This window comes from Acomys russatus, chromosome 17 (assembly GCF_903995435.1).
Source record: "Acomys russatus chromosome 17, mAcoRus1.1, whole genome shotgun sequence".
NCBI classification, from domain to species: Eukaryota; Metazoa; Chordata; class Mammalia; order Rodentia; family Muridae; genus Acomys; species Acomys russatus.
In genome coordinates, this window is record NC_067153.1 from 3,285,001 (window position 1) to 3,299,244 (window position 14,244).

Consider the following 14,244-nt stretch of genomic DNA (forward strand, 5'->3'; position numbering starts at 1 on the left):
CCCCCCCCCGTGCACTGTGGGATGTGTCCCGGGAGAGTAAGTACTCCTCAGTTTACCGGCTTTCCTGAGACCTGCCCTGCCTCCCCATCAGCAGCAATGGGTCTGGGACCTAGTTTGGGCCAACTGTCCCCACTAGCTCATATTGGAGTCCCTTCCTGCAGTTTCTCTAGGGGATGGAGGAGAGAGGGCCACTCTTTGGTTCTCTCTGATAAGGCCCTTGTGGTTATAAGCCCTGACTGCTGTGGCCACGTCTCCTGCCACGTGGGGAAAACGCGCTGTCATCAGTAAGGTGCGGTCAGCAGGCAGGACAAACAGGGAGGCCTGTACCCAGCAGCACCCAGTCCTTTCCTCAGTGTGGCTGTGCCTGGCTGCTGTTGTGATGGTTGCTTTGGTTTTTGGAATTGGTCCAAGTTGGGTGTCAAACAGCCCCGGCTAGCGCATCAGCGTCTTACTCTCTTGTTCTTTTTCTTGTTTCTCTGGATGCCTGTGCTCTAACAGAGTGGAGGAGTTTAATGCTTCCTGTATTTCATGAAACCATTAATGGCCACATGTGAGTTTTCAAATTTTATGTATGTCCTTAAAAACCTAGGAGATGGGTTTAAAGCCCTGTCTTTTACCTTGGTAGTTCATTATATCATGATACTGGGGTTGTGTTAGCCTCGAGGGACCTGCTTTTCTGGTCCATTCCATCTGTGGGCCTTGCTCCAGTGATTCACAGTGTGTTTACGATAAATCCTGCTGAGCTTAGGTTGCATGTATCTCATGAAGTATGATTTTATTCTTCCAGGAAACGTATCCTAAAAGTAAGCCAGCCAAGAAGAAAATCCCAAGGGATTATGCAGAATGGGATAAGTATGTTTTATATTTCTTCATTTTATATTTGACTCTGAAAAACTCTGCACCATTAAATGCTATACTAATGTAAGACATTATAAATCTGATAATATCAAGCGACATTAGTAAAGTTGCCGCTTTGCTTCCCACGCCCTTTCTTGTTTCTTTTGAGACAGGGTCTCACTGCGTAACCCAGGCTCGCCCCAAACTCAGCAATCCTCCTGCCTCAGTCTCCCAATTTCTATAATTACAAGCACACACTACCATACCTGACTAGTCAAGGCACTTTTAGTTTTTTCATTAATAATACCTTTTCTGTATTATAAAACCAGCCACAAAGCAGGCTAGATTTGTTTGTTGCTGTTTTTGAGACAAGGTTTCTCTGTGTGGCCCTGGCCGTTCTGGAACTCCCCCTGTAGACCGCGCTGGCCTTGAACTCCCAGACTCCGCCTGCCTCCACCGTGTCAGACAGTTGCTTGTCTTAGGCAGGAATGCAGATGATTTGGAATGCTTTACATAAACATATAGACACTCAGCACAGGTTGAACATTGGTAATCCGAAAACCCGAAGTCCAAAATGTCTGCTCTGCCTGGGCACCGCCAGTGGATAATTCTACACCATGAAACTTGTTTCATTTATAAAATCATTTAAAATATATGTGTATGAAGCAAGCACAAGTGTCATATTTTAACTTGTAGATTCCCCATAGATCTCATTTGCATATGCAAATATTTGCCAGCTCTAGGGAAATAAATCTCAAGACAGGCAGTGGTGGCTCATGCCTTTAATCCCAGCACTCAGGAGGCAGAGGCAGGTGGATCTCTGTGAGTTCAAGGCCAGCCTGGTCTACATAGCCAGTTCCAGGACAGGGCTACATAGTGAGACCCTGTCTTGAGAGGGGGAAAAAAAAATCTCAACTCCAACACAGAATTTGTCCCAAGCATTATGTCTTAGCTCCTCAGTGTGAACTTCAAAGGCAAGGGGAACAGAAATGAGTTTTGTTCTTACGTGTATTATATTCTCCTTTTGCTCTTGTTCTTTCAGATTTGATGTGGAAAAAGAATGTTCAAAAATTGATGAAGATTACAAAGAAAAGACTATAATAAACAACAAGGCTCATTTGTCTAAAATTGAGACAAAAATAGACACAGCAGGTAATAAGAGAAAAATAAGAATTAGTCATTTTCCAACTTTCAGTTATGATAAAAACTTAGCGGCCTAGGAAACATTATCCTTAAGCACTACTGATTTCCATTAAAGCTTGCGGACTTTTGGTCAGATTCGACCACTCCTAACACATTTTTTTTTTCTGCCTTTAATTACTCAGAGTCTCATGTAGCCCAGGTTGGCCTTGAACTCACCACGTAGCCAGACCATGACCTTGGGCCTCTGATCTTCCTGCCTCCGTTATCCAAGTACTAGGATTACAGGTGTGTACCTCTGTGCCTGGCTTTAATATTGAAGTTCATAAGCCCTTTTTTCTTAGAATATTTTTTATTTCCATTTCCCTTTTCCAATCCCCTTTAAAAAAAAATTTTTTTTTTTCACATCAAACAAAAAAAGCTAGCTTTCTTTCTTTCTTTCTTTTTTTTTTTTTTTTTTTTTTTTTTGAGACAGGCTTTCTCTGTGTAGCCTTGGCTATCCTGGGCTCACTATGTAGACCAGGCTGGCCTCGAACTTACAGCCATCCGCCTGCCTCTGCCTCCCAAGTGGTGAGGCAGTCTTTCATCTGACGTCTGTATATGACCTTTAAAGTAAAAGTAACCCAGTTGTAAGAAAACCAACTTCTTAAGAAATGTGGATGATGGGCTGGAGAGATGGCTCAGAGGTTAAGAGCACTGTCTGCTCTTCCAAAGGTCCTGAGTTCAATTCCCAGCAACCACATGGTGGCTCACAACCATCTACAATGAGATCTTGTGCCCTCCTCTGGCAGGCAGGCACACATGCGAACAGAATGTGTACAAATAATAAATAAGTAAATATTAAAAAAAAAAAAAAAGAAATGTGGATGCTTAGAAAAGGCCAGTCCCTAGGCGTAGATCTTTTGTTTTGTTTTGTTTTGTTTTGTTTTGTTCAATCTACGGCTTTCTGCTTCAGTTCTAACTATCCTTGGGGTGTGGGGTAGCTCAGTGGTAGAATGCTCATTGAGCTTGCCTGAGGCCCCGGGTTCTAGTCTCAGGACAGTGTAAAGCAGAAGCACTCAGCGCTCAGCACTGGGAGATCCGTCCTAGTTATGCCGTGCTGTGTGCTTGTTTCCAGGTCTGACTGAGAAGGAGAAGAGCTTCCTTGCCGAGCGGGAAAAGGGGAAGGGCAACGAGGCTTTCTACTCGGGAGACTATGAGGAGGCCGTGATGTACTACACCCGGTCAGTTTTCATTTCGTTGCCGTTTGACTCCGCTCTCTTAGGAAGAATATTAATTGTGATTAAGAACCTCACTTTTTTGTGTGCTAGGAAATAATTCCCAAGGAGTTAAATTTTTTTTTTTTTAGTTTTATAAAGATTTAACAGCTCTAACAGTACTGAAATTTCCACGCCACCTTCAAAACTTAGCTAGACTAACTTCAAGCCTCTTAGTGGATAGTTACAGATCTGTCTCAGTGGAAACGTCCCAGACCAGACTGTATTTTTGTACTTTCAGTGGCGTGGGTTATGTTATTTAGCTAGGACTGCCGTCACAAAATACCACAGGCCTAGTGGCCTGAACAAGAGGTTTATCCTACACCTTCTGAAGGCTAAAAATCTAAGCTCAAGGTGAAGGCAGGACTGGTTTCCTTAGATGCTGTGTCCTAGACACGCTGGCATGTCTTCCTCCTGTTTGCTCACGTGGTGTGCCTATCTGCTTCTAATCTCTTCTCTTTAGAAGGGTATCAGTTTTGTCAGACTAGAGCACACACAAAGGACCTCATATTAACTTAATTACTTTTTTAAAAACTTTTTTTGGGGTTGGTGATATTATAATGGCTAGTAGTATTTGTATCCTTGTCTGAATCTAGAATCACTTGGTGGCTGAGTCCCTGGACCTGCCTGTGGGGTTTATTATCTTGACTGTATTGAGTTGGGACGACCCACCCACCGTGGGCGGTACCATTCCCTGCCGAGGATCCTAGACCTAGACGGTCTAACATGGGGAAAGGGTGCTTGACTGCAGTGCCCACTCATGTCTCTCTCTGCTTCCTGTTTGTGAATATGATGGTTTTCCCCCACCGTGATGGGAGCCAAAAGAGGCCTTTCCACCTTGAGTTGTTTTGTTGGGGCATCTTATCACAGCAACAGGAAAAGAAGTGAAGGCAGTGGTGATGGGGATTGAACCCGAGGCCTTGTGCTTGAAAGCCGAGCTCCTTCAGCAATATCCCTGGCTTAATGATCTCCGAAGCCTTACGTCCAGACAGGCTCGTGTTCCGAGACTTCGTGGGTTTAGGATTTCAACACGTGAACTCTTGAGGGACACAGTTCAGCTCTTGCACAGTTGGTGTTTGTTTTACCTACAGTCTGTACCAGGTGCTTTTGCACAGCTCTGACCTAAATCCTGAGACCTGAAGCTTCGGGGACAGAAGCCTTGGCGTTGGCTCATGGTTTCTCAGGGTGAACCCATGGTTGGCACTTTGGCTGCCTCTGTCACCATGCGTCTGAAGTAGGACTGAACAACGTGGTAGCAGGAATAAGCCATTTATTCATAGTACCCCTGATGGTGGGGCACAGGAGGGGACCAGGACAGGGATAAGCCCACGATGTGGGCCCAGTAACCTGCTTTATTCACTTAGGCCTGGCCTTCTGGTGTTTCCAGAGCCTCTCTCTACCCATGCCACCAGCCTGTGAGGACATTTCTTGTTCAAACCACGGCATACCATTGGTTATCTTTGGCCCCGTTGCCAATCTGTACTTCTTTCCTAGGAGCTTATCAGCCCTGCCCACCGTGTCTTCCTATAACAATCGGGCTCAAGCTGAAATCAAGCTGCAAAGATGGGACAGTGCTCTTCAGGACTGTGAAAAGGCCTTAGAGCTAGAGCCTGGAAACGTAAAAGGTAATAATGTGAGCATCATCTTGTCTCGGGTCCAGTGGGCATCTTTTCTCAGGTCTACTGGGCATCTTTTCTCGGATCCAGTGGGCATCTTTTCTCGGGTCCAATGGGCATCTTTTCTCGGGAGCAGTGGACATCTTTTCTTGGGAGCAGTGGGCATCTTTTCTCAGGAACAGCAGCCTCTTTTATGGGGTCCAGAGGGCATCATTTTGTCTCGAGTCAAGTGAGCATCTTGTCTCACATCCAGTCCTGTCTTGGGTCCAATGGGCAACATCTTGGCTCAGGTCCAGTGAGCATCATCCTGTCTCAGGACCACCGAGTGTCTTGTCTCGGATCTAGTGAGAATCATCTTGTCCCAGGTTCAGAGGGTATCTTGTCTCAGGTCCAGTGAGCATCATCTTGTCTCAGGCCAGTGAGCATCATCTTGTCTGTCTCAGGTCCAGTGAGCATCTTCTTGTCTGTCTCAGGTCCAGTGAGCATCATTTTGTCTTGGGTCCAGTGAGCATCATCTTATCTCAGGTCCAGTGAGCATCTTCTTGTCTTAGGTCCAGCAGTTCACCTGAGGTATTTCCTGGTGCTACTTTTTTCAAAGCAATGAAATGCTGGTGGAGAACGTTATAAACTGCAGTTGTTACTTAATCCTAGCACAAATTATAGTCTTCTTAGAAGTGCACTACCTGGCCAGGCGGTGGTGGCGCATGCCTTTAATCCCAGCACTTGGGAGGCAGAGGCAAGTAGATTTCTGTGAGTTCAAGGCTGACCTGGTCTACAAAGCGAGTACAGGACAGCCAAGGCTACACAGAGAAAGCCTGTCTTGGAAAAAGAAAAGAAAAGAAAAAAGTACACTACCTAACAACTTAAAACAAAAACAAGCCCCTGTAATTTTTTGACTGTCAATATGTACTACACAATATATTCTTTATTTGGTTAAAACTAAATTATGTAATGAGAGAATTTTGCTAATTTATAATTATGTGTTATGATAGCATACTAAAACACATCTGATACCCCATTTCTTTTTTTTTTTAAGATTTATTTATTATTTTGTATACAGTGGTCTGTCTGCATGTATACCTGCACGCCAGAAGAGGACATCAGATCATATTACAGATGGTTGCGAGCCACCATGTGGTTGCTGGGAATTGAACTCAGGACCTCTGAAGAGCAGGCAGTGCTCTTAACCTCTGAGCCATCTCTCCAGCTCCCGATAACCCATTTCTTACATTTCATAATTAAGCTTGATTATTTTTCTCAAGATACCATTTTACCATGTAAACTTCTCGCATAATCCTCTTGACCAGAGGATTAGAATGGTACATTGTTAGTATTAAATGATTATAAAATTATAAATTAAAATCTAAAACAAGAGCAGATGTCACAAACTGTTCAATTCCTGACCCCTCCTCCACTGATGCCATCCTTAGGACTACATCATGGCTCCACTTGCTGAGTGAGCTTTGGGTCATTTTAGTTTAATTTAGGTTTTGTTTCATTTAGTGTTTTTGTTTGTTTGTTGTGTTTTTGAGACAGAGTCTTACTATATGACTCGGGCTGGCCCAAGCTTTCAGTTCTCCTGCCTCTCCCTCCTGAATTCTGGGGTTCAGACCTTTGCCACACCCAGCTCTGATCATTTCAGAAGTATCTGTATAGAGCTGGGTGACATGGCCTGTGCCTGCATCCCAGTACTTGGGAGGTAGAGGCAGGGGGCCAGAGTTACCCTAGGCTATACAGTGAGTTTAAGACTAGCCTATGCTATGAGACTCTGTCTTAAAAAGTGAACCAAATCAAGCCAAACAAAAACAACCCTCCCCACCCCCCCAAAAAACAAAAATAATCGGCTAAATGGAGCTCACTAATGTGCTCTGTCTATCGTTTCGCAGTCAGTGTTTCCTACATTTCTCTAAGGAATCTCCTAGGTTTACAGAAAATGGTGCACTTGAGCAGTAGCGATTAAAGGAAGTCAAATGTTACCCGTGCAGTGAAAAGCTCCCGGTGCTGCGGGACAGCGCGTGGCACGGGAGAGGGAGGGTGAGGGACAGGAGCTGGCAGGACTGGGGCTGTAAGAGGCCAGGATGTCACAGCTGCTGAGGGAGGTCACTTCTCTTCACGCGCAGCCCCTGAGAGCACCCTGAATGAGCTGCCTTTCTTTGCTATGATAAAACACTACAACCAAGGCAACTTAACAAAACAGTGTGTTTGGGTCTGTGGTCCCAGAGGGATGAGTCCGTCAGGGTAGGGAGGCATGGAGGAGGAGCAGGGCAATGCGAGCTCATCTTTAAAACTCCAAGTATCAGAGTGAGCCCCTGGGAAGTAGGATGAGGCTTCTTACTCTCAAAGCCCACTCCCACTGCCTTTCTTTCTCCAGGAACGCTGCGCCTCCTAAATCTCCCCCAAACAGCGCCACCAGCTGGAGCCAAGTGTTCAAACACCAGAGCCCGAGGGCGGGGAAGGGGGGGGGGGGGGGGGGCCCGAAGGGCAGGGGGCGGGGCCATTTCTCATTCAAACAAGCGCTGTCCTGAGCCTACACCCACGTGCATTCAGGCAGCCCCCAGTGCACTCAGTGGAGTTTTTTTGTTTGTTTTTAGAAAAGAGCGCATGAAGTTGGAAGTGAAAAGTTGTTAGGAGGATGAGGAAAGATTTGGCGGGGAGGGGATGGGGAGGAGGTTTGACCAAAGGATAGTATGCATGTATGGGAGTCTTGGAGGAAGCCCCTCCTGCGGACAACAGAGTCCCGTTCTGTGTGCGCCACAGGCACCTGGGGGTTCAAGCTCTGCCTGCGAGTGTCCAGAGCTGCTTATTACAAACTTCTTTCAGAAAGGCAGCACACTACATGTTAGACTGTCGAGCATTTCTTTTGGTATGTTTTCAGCTCTCTTGAGACGTGCTACTTCCTATAAACATCAAAACAGGCTCCAGGAGGCTGTGGAAGATCTGAAAACAGTGCTACAGGTGGAGCCTGAAAATGACTTGGCCAAGGTAAGTACGGAGAACAGTTTCTTTAGACCTAATTCTGTAATTTTCTGTTTCTGGGTTTACCTATTTATTTTGAGGTTTGAAGACAGGGTTTCAGCATGTAGCTGAAGCTTCCTGGAGCTCCCTGTGTAGACGAGACTGGCAGTGGATTCACAGAGAGTCACCTGCCTCTGCCTCCCAAGTGCTGGGATTAAAGGCATGCGCTGCCATCGCCGCCGCCGCTGCCGCCACCACCACCCCAGCCAGAAGGGGCTTTTACAAGTTCCTCTTGCTCCCAAATCTCACACTAATTATATAGAGTGGCCCATATGAGTTCTGACTGTTCAGTGAGTTTATGTGATGACAGAGGAATCCAAATTTTAGGATACCAACACCAGACACACATGCACGCGTGCGCGCACACACACACACACACACACACACACACACACATGCATCAATAATGTTAATAATTTTTAGAGGCTGAAGAGATGATTTAGTGGCAGTAGTTAAGAGCATTTGATGATCTTCCAGAGGACCCAGCTAAGTTCCCAACACCCACCTGTAACTCCAGCTACAGGGGTCAACATCTTCTTCCTATTTCTGCAGACACTAACATGCATGTTGCATATACTTACACAAGTAAGAAATAAAATACTTTTAAATACTTAATGGGGAAGGGCTATATAAATTTTTTCCTTTCTAAATGGCATAGAATGTCTCAGAACTTTGAACACCATCCTTCACAGCACATGTGGGCATGTCGCCTGTCTAAACTGCCCGCGCCTGTGAGTATGTCTACACAGAAACATCCAGAAGCTCATCAGAAGTCAGCAGTGCTGAGTGAACGGGAGGGTTCGGGTGACTTGCTTTCCTTCATTTTTAATGTAATTTATGTGGATTGGGTGTTGCCTGAGCTTCATGCCTGCGACATCAGAACAGGGCCCCAGGTTCTGAGAGCTGAGTTGCACATGGTTGGGAGCTGCCCTGTGGGTGCTGGTGATTGGACCCAGATTCTTTGCAGGAGCAGCCAGTGCCTGTAACCCCTGAGCTGTCTCTTCAGCCTGTTTTCCTTCTAGTTTATGTTATTCACTGTCCATTTGTTTGTTTGCTTATTTTATAGTGGGCATAAGTCATTTTAATCATGTAAAACAATGAAATTATCGTAAAAAGGAAACTAGACTCTATCGCTGGCCTTTCTTGGACTTGCAGACTCTCAGCTAGCTCATACAAATTAACCCCAGGTATTCCTGGCCTACGTCCTGCCACATGTCCCATTACCTCCTTCTCAGCACCTGCTTCTTCCACCTCCCTGTCACTCTGGCAGCCCTCTCTCTGTAGGCAAGTCCTGCCTCTCCTCTCCTGCCCAGATATTGGCTGGCTGACCTTTATTAAGCCAGTCAGAGGTAAGGAAGGTCTGTGCTTACAAATTCTGAGGCAGGTGATGGACCATAGAAATTACAGTACTACCAGAATCCGGCGAGTACTCAGCTCTCTGCTGGCACAGAAGTCAACATCTGAATAATGTCAGCCTTCACACAGGATGCAGAAACGCTACAACAAGACTTGAATTTCAAAGCAACGCTGAATTATATTACAGAAAACGCTGTCAGAGGTTGAAAGAGAGCTGAAGAATGCAGAGCCTGCTTCTGCGCTCCAAACCAAAGGGAAAAGAATGGTTATTGAGGACATTGAAAACTCGGGAGATGAAGGTGAAAAGGGAAGCGGACATAAATGTGACGATGGTGGTGCCAGTAAGGGTAAGAGAATCTTTTCTATTCTGATTATGCAAACTGCTCTTTTCGTCCTGATGTTGGTCCTGATGTTGCTTGGCGGCAGTGGGAGTGGAGTGGAGGGGTGGGGGGTGTGGGTGGAGGGGTAGCGGTGGGGGGGGGGTGCAGGGGAGGAGGCTCTGTTGCTACAGAAATTATTGGTTTCTCAAACTTTGCTGTAGCTTTACCCTAGGGTCTATAGTCAAGTTTAGCCCTGCCTTTTTTTTTTTTTTTAATTTACATTTATTTATTTTGTGTGTTGGGTAAGGAGACATGTAGCATATGTGTGTGGGACAGAGGACAGCTTGTAGAAGCCAGTTCTCTTTCTAGTACATGAGTCCTGGGACTGAATTCAGGGTGTCAGACCTGGTACCAAGCACCTTCACCTGCTAGCCAGTTTTATCATCATGATCATGATCATAATAATAATAATCTCATCATTGTCATTTTACACAGAGTCTCACCATGTAGCCCTGGCTGTTCTAGAACTCACCCAGATTCTCCTGTGTCTGCCTCCAAAGTACAGGGATTAAAGGCCATGTATTTGTCTGGTTCTACTGCATTCGTCAAGGTTCTGTAGTGTAACAGAACTTACAGAGTGAATCTCTCTGTATATACAGAGAAGGGATTTATTAGAATGGCTTACAGCTGCGGTCCAGCCAACCCAACAACGGCTTCTATGAACGGAAGGTCCAAGAATCCAGTAGTTAGTTGTTCAGTCCGTGAGGCTGGATGTCCCAGGTGGTCTTCAGGATGAGCTCTAATCCTGAAGAAGTAGGCTCTAACGCCAGCAAAGGACCGCACTTGCTAGCAAGGGAAGAGCAAGCAGGCGAAGAGCAAGCGCTTCCTGCTTCTGTGTCCTTACCTAGGCTGCCAGCAGAAGGTGCTGCCCAGATTAAAGGCAGGTTTTCTCTCCTCAGAAGATCTGAACTAAAGCTGTGTCTTCCCACCACAAAAATTAGAAGTAAATCTTCCCACTTCAGGTTAAGCAAAAAGCCCTCAGTGGTTTGCCCCATTCTTGGGTTTTAGTAAATTCCAGATGTAGTCAAGTTAACAACCAAGAACAGCCATCACAAAAACACTCTAAAATTTAGCATGCCCCCCCCCTTTTTTTCTTGTATTCAGAGTTCTTGTCAACCTTTTACTCTAAGTGGCAGTGTCTGGGTGACACCAGCCAGTTACAAGGTAACTTTAAGTCGTCTGCCTCCTGAGCCTGTGTCACGTGCATGCACTGCCATGACCAGTGTTCCACTGAGGTCTCAGTGGGTTTTCTTACTCAATTGCTGTGTGGTAGAAAATTACCTTGCACTCCTGGCCCCACCTCTGAACTGATGGGTCAGGTGTGCTGCCAAGCCTGGTTCTTACCCAAATCTTACCTTGTCCACCTTGCTGCTTTTAATTTTTGTAACAGTATCTTTCACAGTGCAAAGGTTTTAAATTTTATTGAATTTAAAATGTAACTTGTGTTGGCAATGTTGTATCTGTGGGCTAGGCCAAACTCAGGAGGGTTTTTGTTCCATATTTCCTTGTCAAAGTTTGTATTACTGTGTTTGTTGTTGAGACAAAATCGCACTATGTAGCCCTAGATAGCCTGGAACTGTAATTAAACTCAGACCTGCCTGTCTCTGCCTCCTTCTCCCTCCGAGTGCTGGGATTAAAAGTATACGTCACCACTGCTAGCCCCCTTTTCAAAGTTTAGTACTTTTAGCTTCTGAATTTTCCAAGATATTTGTTGCAAACTGTGCTCATTTGAATTAACTTTACTTCATGTCCAGGAGTTAGTTGGTCATTCTTGTGTGCACAGTAGAATTGTGGCTGTCATCCATCAACTCTGTAAACCAAGATGTGCTGTTCTGTGTGCTCTTCCGTCTTTAGGAAGAAGCCTGTGGCCTTCTGCTCCCTCACCAGCACGTGGAGTGAGGCAGGCTTTTCTTCCTCTCTTTTTACTGTTTTTGTTCATATTGTTTTGAGACAGGGTCTTACTCTTTAGTCCAGGCTGGCCTGGAATTCATGGCAATCCTCCTGCCTCAGCTTCCTAAGGGCTGAGATTGTGTACATGAGCCACTATATCCAGCATTCCTCCCATTTCTCAGTATTGACGACTTGGAATTTCTGATCATCTTGTCTCCACCTCCCAACTTTGGAATTGTGGAAATGTGCCACAGTACCTAAGACCTTTCTTCACTGAAGGGTAGCTTTGTAACTTTAGTTCGGAAGGATTTTTTTTTTTCTGACTATGAATTTTTAAAAGATAGTTCTTACATTTGCCAGTGGGGAAAACAGAGTGATGTTGGTCTTTTTTTTTTTTTTTTTTTTTTTTTTGTCTTAATTTCCCTTGCCATTTGTGGGGGTGGAAGGGAGGGGTGAGAAGGGACAAGGCGGGGAGAGGACAGTTGAATTAGACGTGCTTTGACTTACTTTCAAAGGAGATTGTGATTATAATTACACATTCCTTTTTTGTTTTGTTTGAGATCGGCCCTCACCACATAATATAGGCTGGCTTTGAACTCATAGCTGTCCCTTTGCCTCTGCCTCCTGAGTGTTGGGATTATGGAGTTGTACAGTACTCTGCTTGCTTGGCCCACCCATACTTACAGATCATGCGGTGGGCATGAAGAAAAGGCAAGTTGTCACATTTGTGCAGTTCTGAGTCAGATGGTTGGAATGTGGCCCTAAGTCTGTGTGAGCGCAGCCTGTGGACCATATATACTGTCAGTGGTTGTCAGCTACAGACTGTGGGCAAAGAGGTTCCATTAAACAATGGTTAACATTGCCAGGCTACATTCTTAGTGCTGTGTACAGTTTGACATACATAATTCTTTTGTCAGTCTGTCTGTCTTTCTGTCTGCCTGCCTGCCCACCCCCCACCGTGTGTGTGTGTGTGTGTGTGTGTGTTTGTGTGCGCGTGCATGTGCCTGTGTGTGTGCAAGTCTGTGTGTATGTGTATGTGTGTGTATGTGCGCGCGCGCATGCATGCATCATGTGTGCATGTGCATGCGTGTGTGCATGCGTGGGCTCGTGCCCTCATCCACACTAAAATTTTTAACTGGCTTGATCTTGTGTAGGTCTTATTTAGGTAACCATGCTACTGCGGGTCCATGTCTATAACAACCATGCAGTGACTGGAGAATAGCATCTCACAGCAGCTGCCCAGACCGGAGAATAGCATCTCACAGCAACTGCCCAGATCCTATTCTTTCTCCCTTGAGCCTTGGCGCATGCGTGTTGTGGGTGTTTGATATAGATGTTCCATCTATGGCTGAGGACTCATAGTCATTTTTTGTTCAGCTTCTGAAAAGGAATTCATCACTGTATTAACCACTACCACAATAGGGAGTTCCTTTGACCAGCATAAGTCTATGAATATAACCATATTTAGGAAGTAGTTTAACAGCACGAATATTTATAAGAAGACATCCTTAAGTTTTCCTCTAGAACCTATGACTTCCTACTCATGTGTTTTCACCCTGTTTACACTATTGTGTGAATTCTGTACTGGGGAGCAGACCTTAAATTCAATTAAGAGAGTAGTTGGTTACCACATAAATAGTTTTGCCTTGATTGTACCGGAGAGCACATCTTTGCTTGCAGCGCCCAGGTCTTTTCTCTCTTAACAGCCTACACCTAGCCTTCCAGCACTATGAAGGTTAGCCTATCGGGAAGGTTTCCTGGTCAAGACCGGCAGCCAAAGTCTGGGGTATCTTTGGGAACAGGGTCTCATAATCCCGTTGTGATGGGCAACCAAGAGCAGTGACAATAGCCTACATTGTTTTGGGTGCCTTTGGGGCCTCCATGGTGAATAACTCACTCACCAGGAAATAACCTGTCAGGCCCAGTTCATCCACTGAGTAGCACATAGCCACAGTATTCAACTGCCCAAGTGACAATTGCTGAACACCACTCTGTGGTAGAAGCTGAGATTAGACAGTCAGTAGGGTTTTTTCCCCCCTGTCCTACCTCTGGTTTGTAGAAGTTATGTTAAGAAATGCCTGCCAGGGGCTGGAGAGATGGCTCAAAGGTCAAGGACACTGCTTGCTCTTCCCAAAGGTCCTGAGTTCAATTCCCAGCAACCACATGGTGGCTCACAACCATCTATAATGAGGTCTGGTGACCTCTTCTGGCCTGCAGGTGTTACATGCAAGCAAAACACTGTATATTTAATAAATAAACAAATAAAATCTTTCAAAAAAAAAAAAAAAAAAAGAAAAGAAAGAAAGAAAGAAAGAAATGCCTGCCAGTTGGCTGGAGTTCCTGGGCTTTCCCTCAGAACTTCCCGTCCCCAGCAAGACTGTTAGAGATGTCTGCTCTGACTCGGCTGTGACTGTCGCGTTGGCACTTGAACTCTCTACGTACACAGCCTGAGAAGCATTCAGAAAAAGTGAACATCTAAGTGCAGCTTGTAACTTTTGTCTATAATCCCAGCAGCTGTGACGTGGAGAGGGGAGGACCAGAAGTTCAAGGTCACCCTTGTCTACATAGCAAGCTCAAGGCTAGCTTGGGCTCCATGGGCCCTGTCCCCAAAACCAACCAAGTGAGCATCTCGGTGTCTTACAGTATCATTGTTTGTTTAAAGTAAAATCTCAGAAAGTTAGTCACTCACAAACAGAAGAATAATACATATTTTATCCTGAAATTGGCAGGATTTGGAGGTAGAAGGCAGAGATT

General features: G+C 45.4%; 1 protein-coding gene across 1 annotated transcript in view; it reads left to right on the forward strand.

The window, feature by feature from the left end:
* Spag1 (sperm associated antigen 1) overlaps positions 1-14,244 on the forward strand; it is a 61,983-nt gene that overhangs the window by 11,752 nt on the left and 35,987 nt on the right. Inside the window, exons 5-10 of the mRNA XM_051159475.1 lie at positions 788-852; positions 1,880-1,989; positions 3,095-3,200; positions 4,728-4,858; positions 7,725-7,831; positions 9,408-9,567. Coding sequence (XP_051015432.1) covers positions 788-852; positions 1,880-1,989; positions 3,095-3,200; positions 4,728-4,858; positions 7,725-7,831; positions 9,408-9,567 — 679 coding nt within the window. The remainder of the gene's footprint in view (positions 1-787; positions 853-1,879; positions 1,990-3,094; positions 3,201-4,727; positions 4,859-7,724; positions 7,832-9,407; positions 9,568-14,244) is intronic.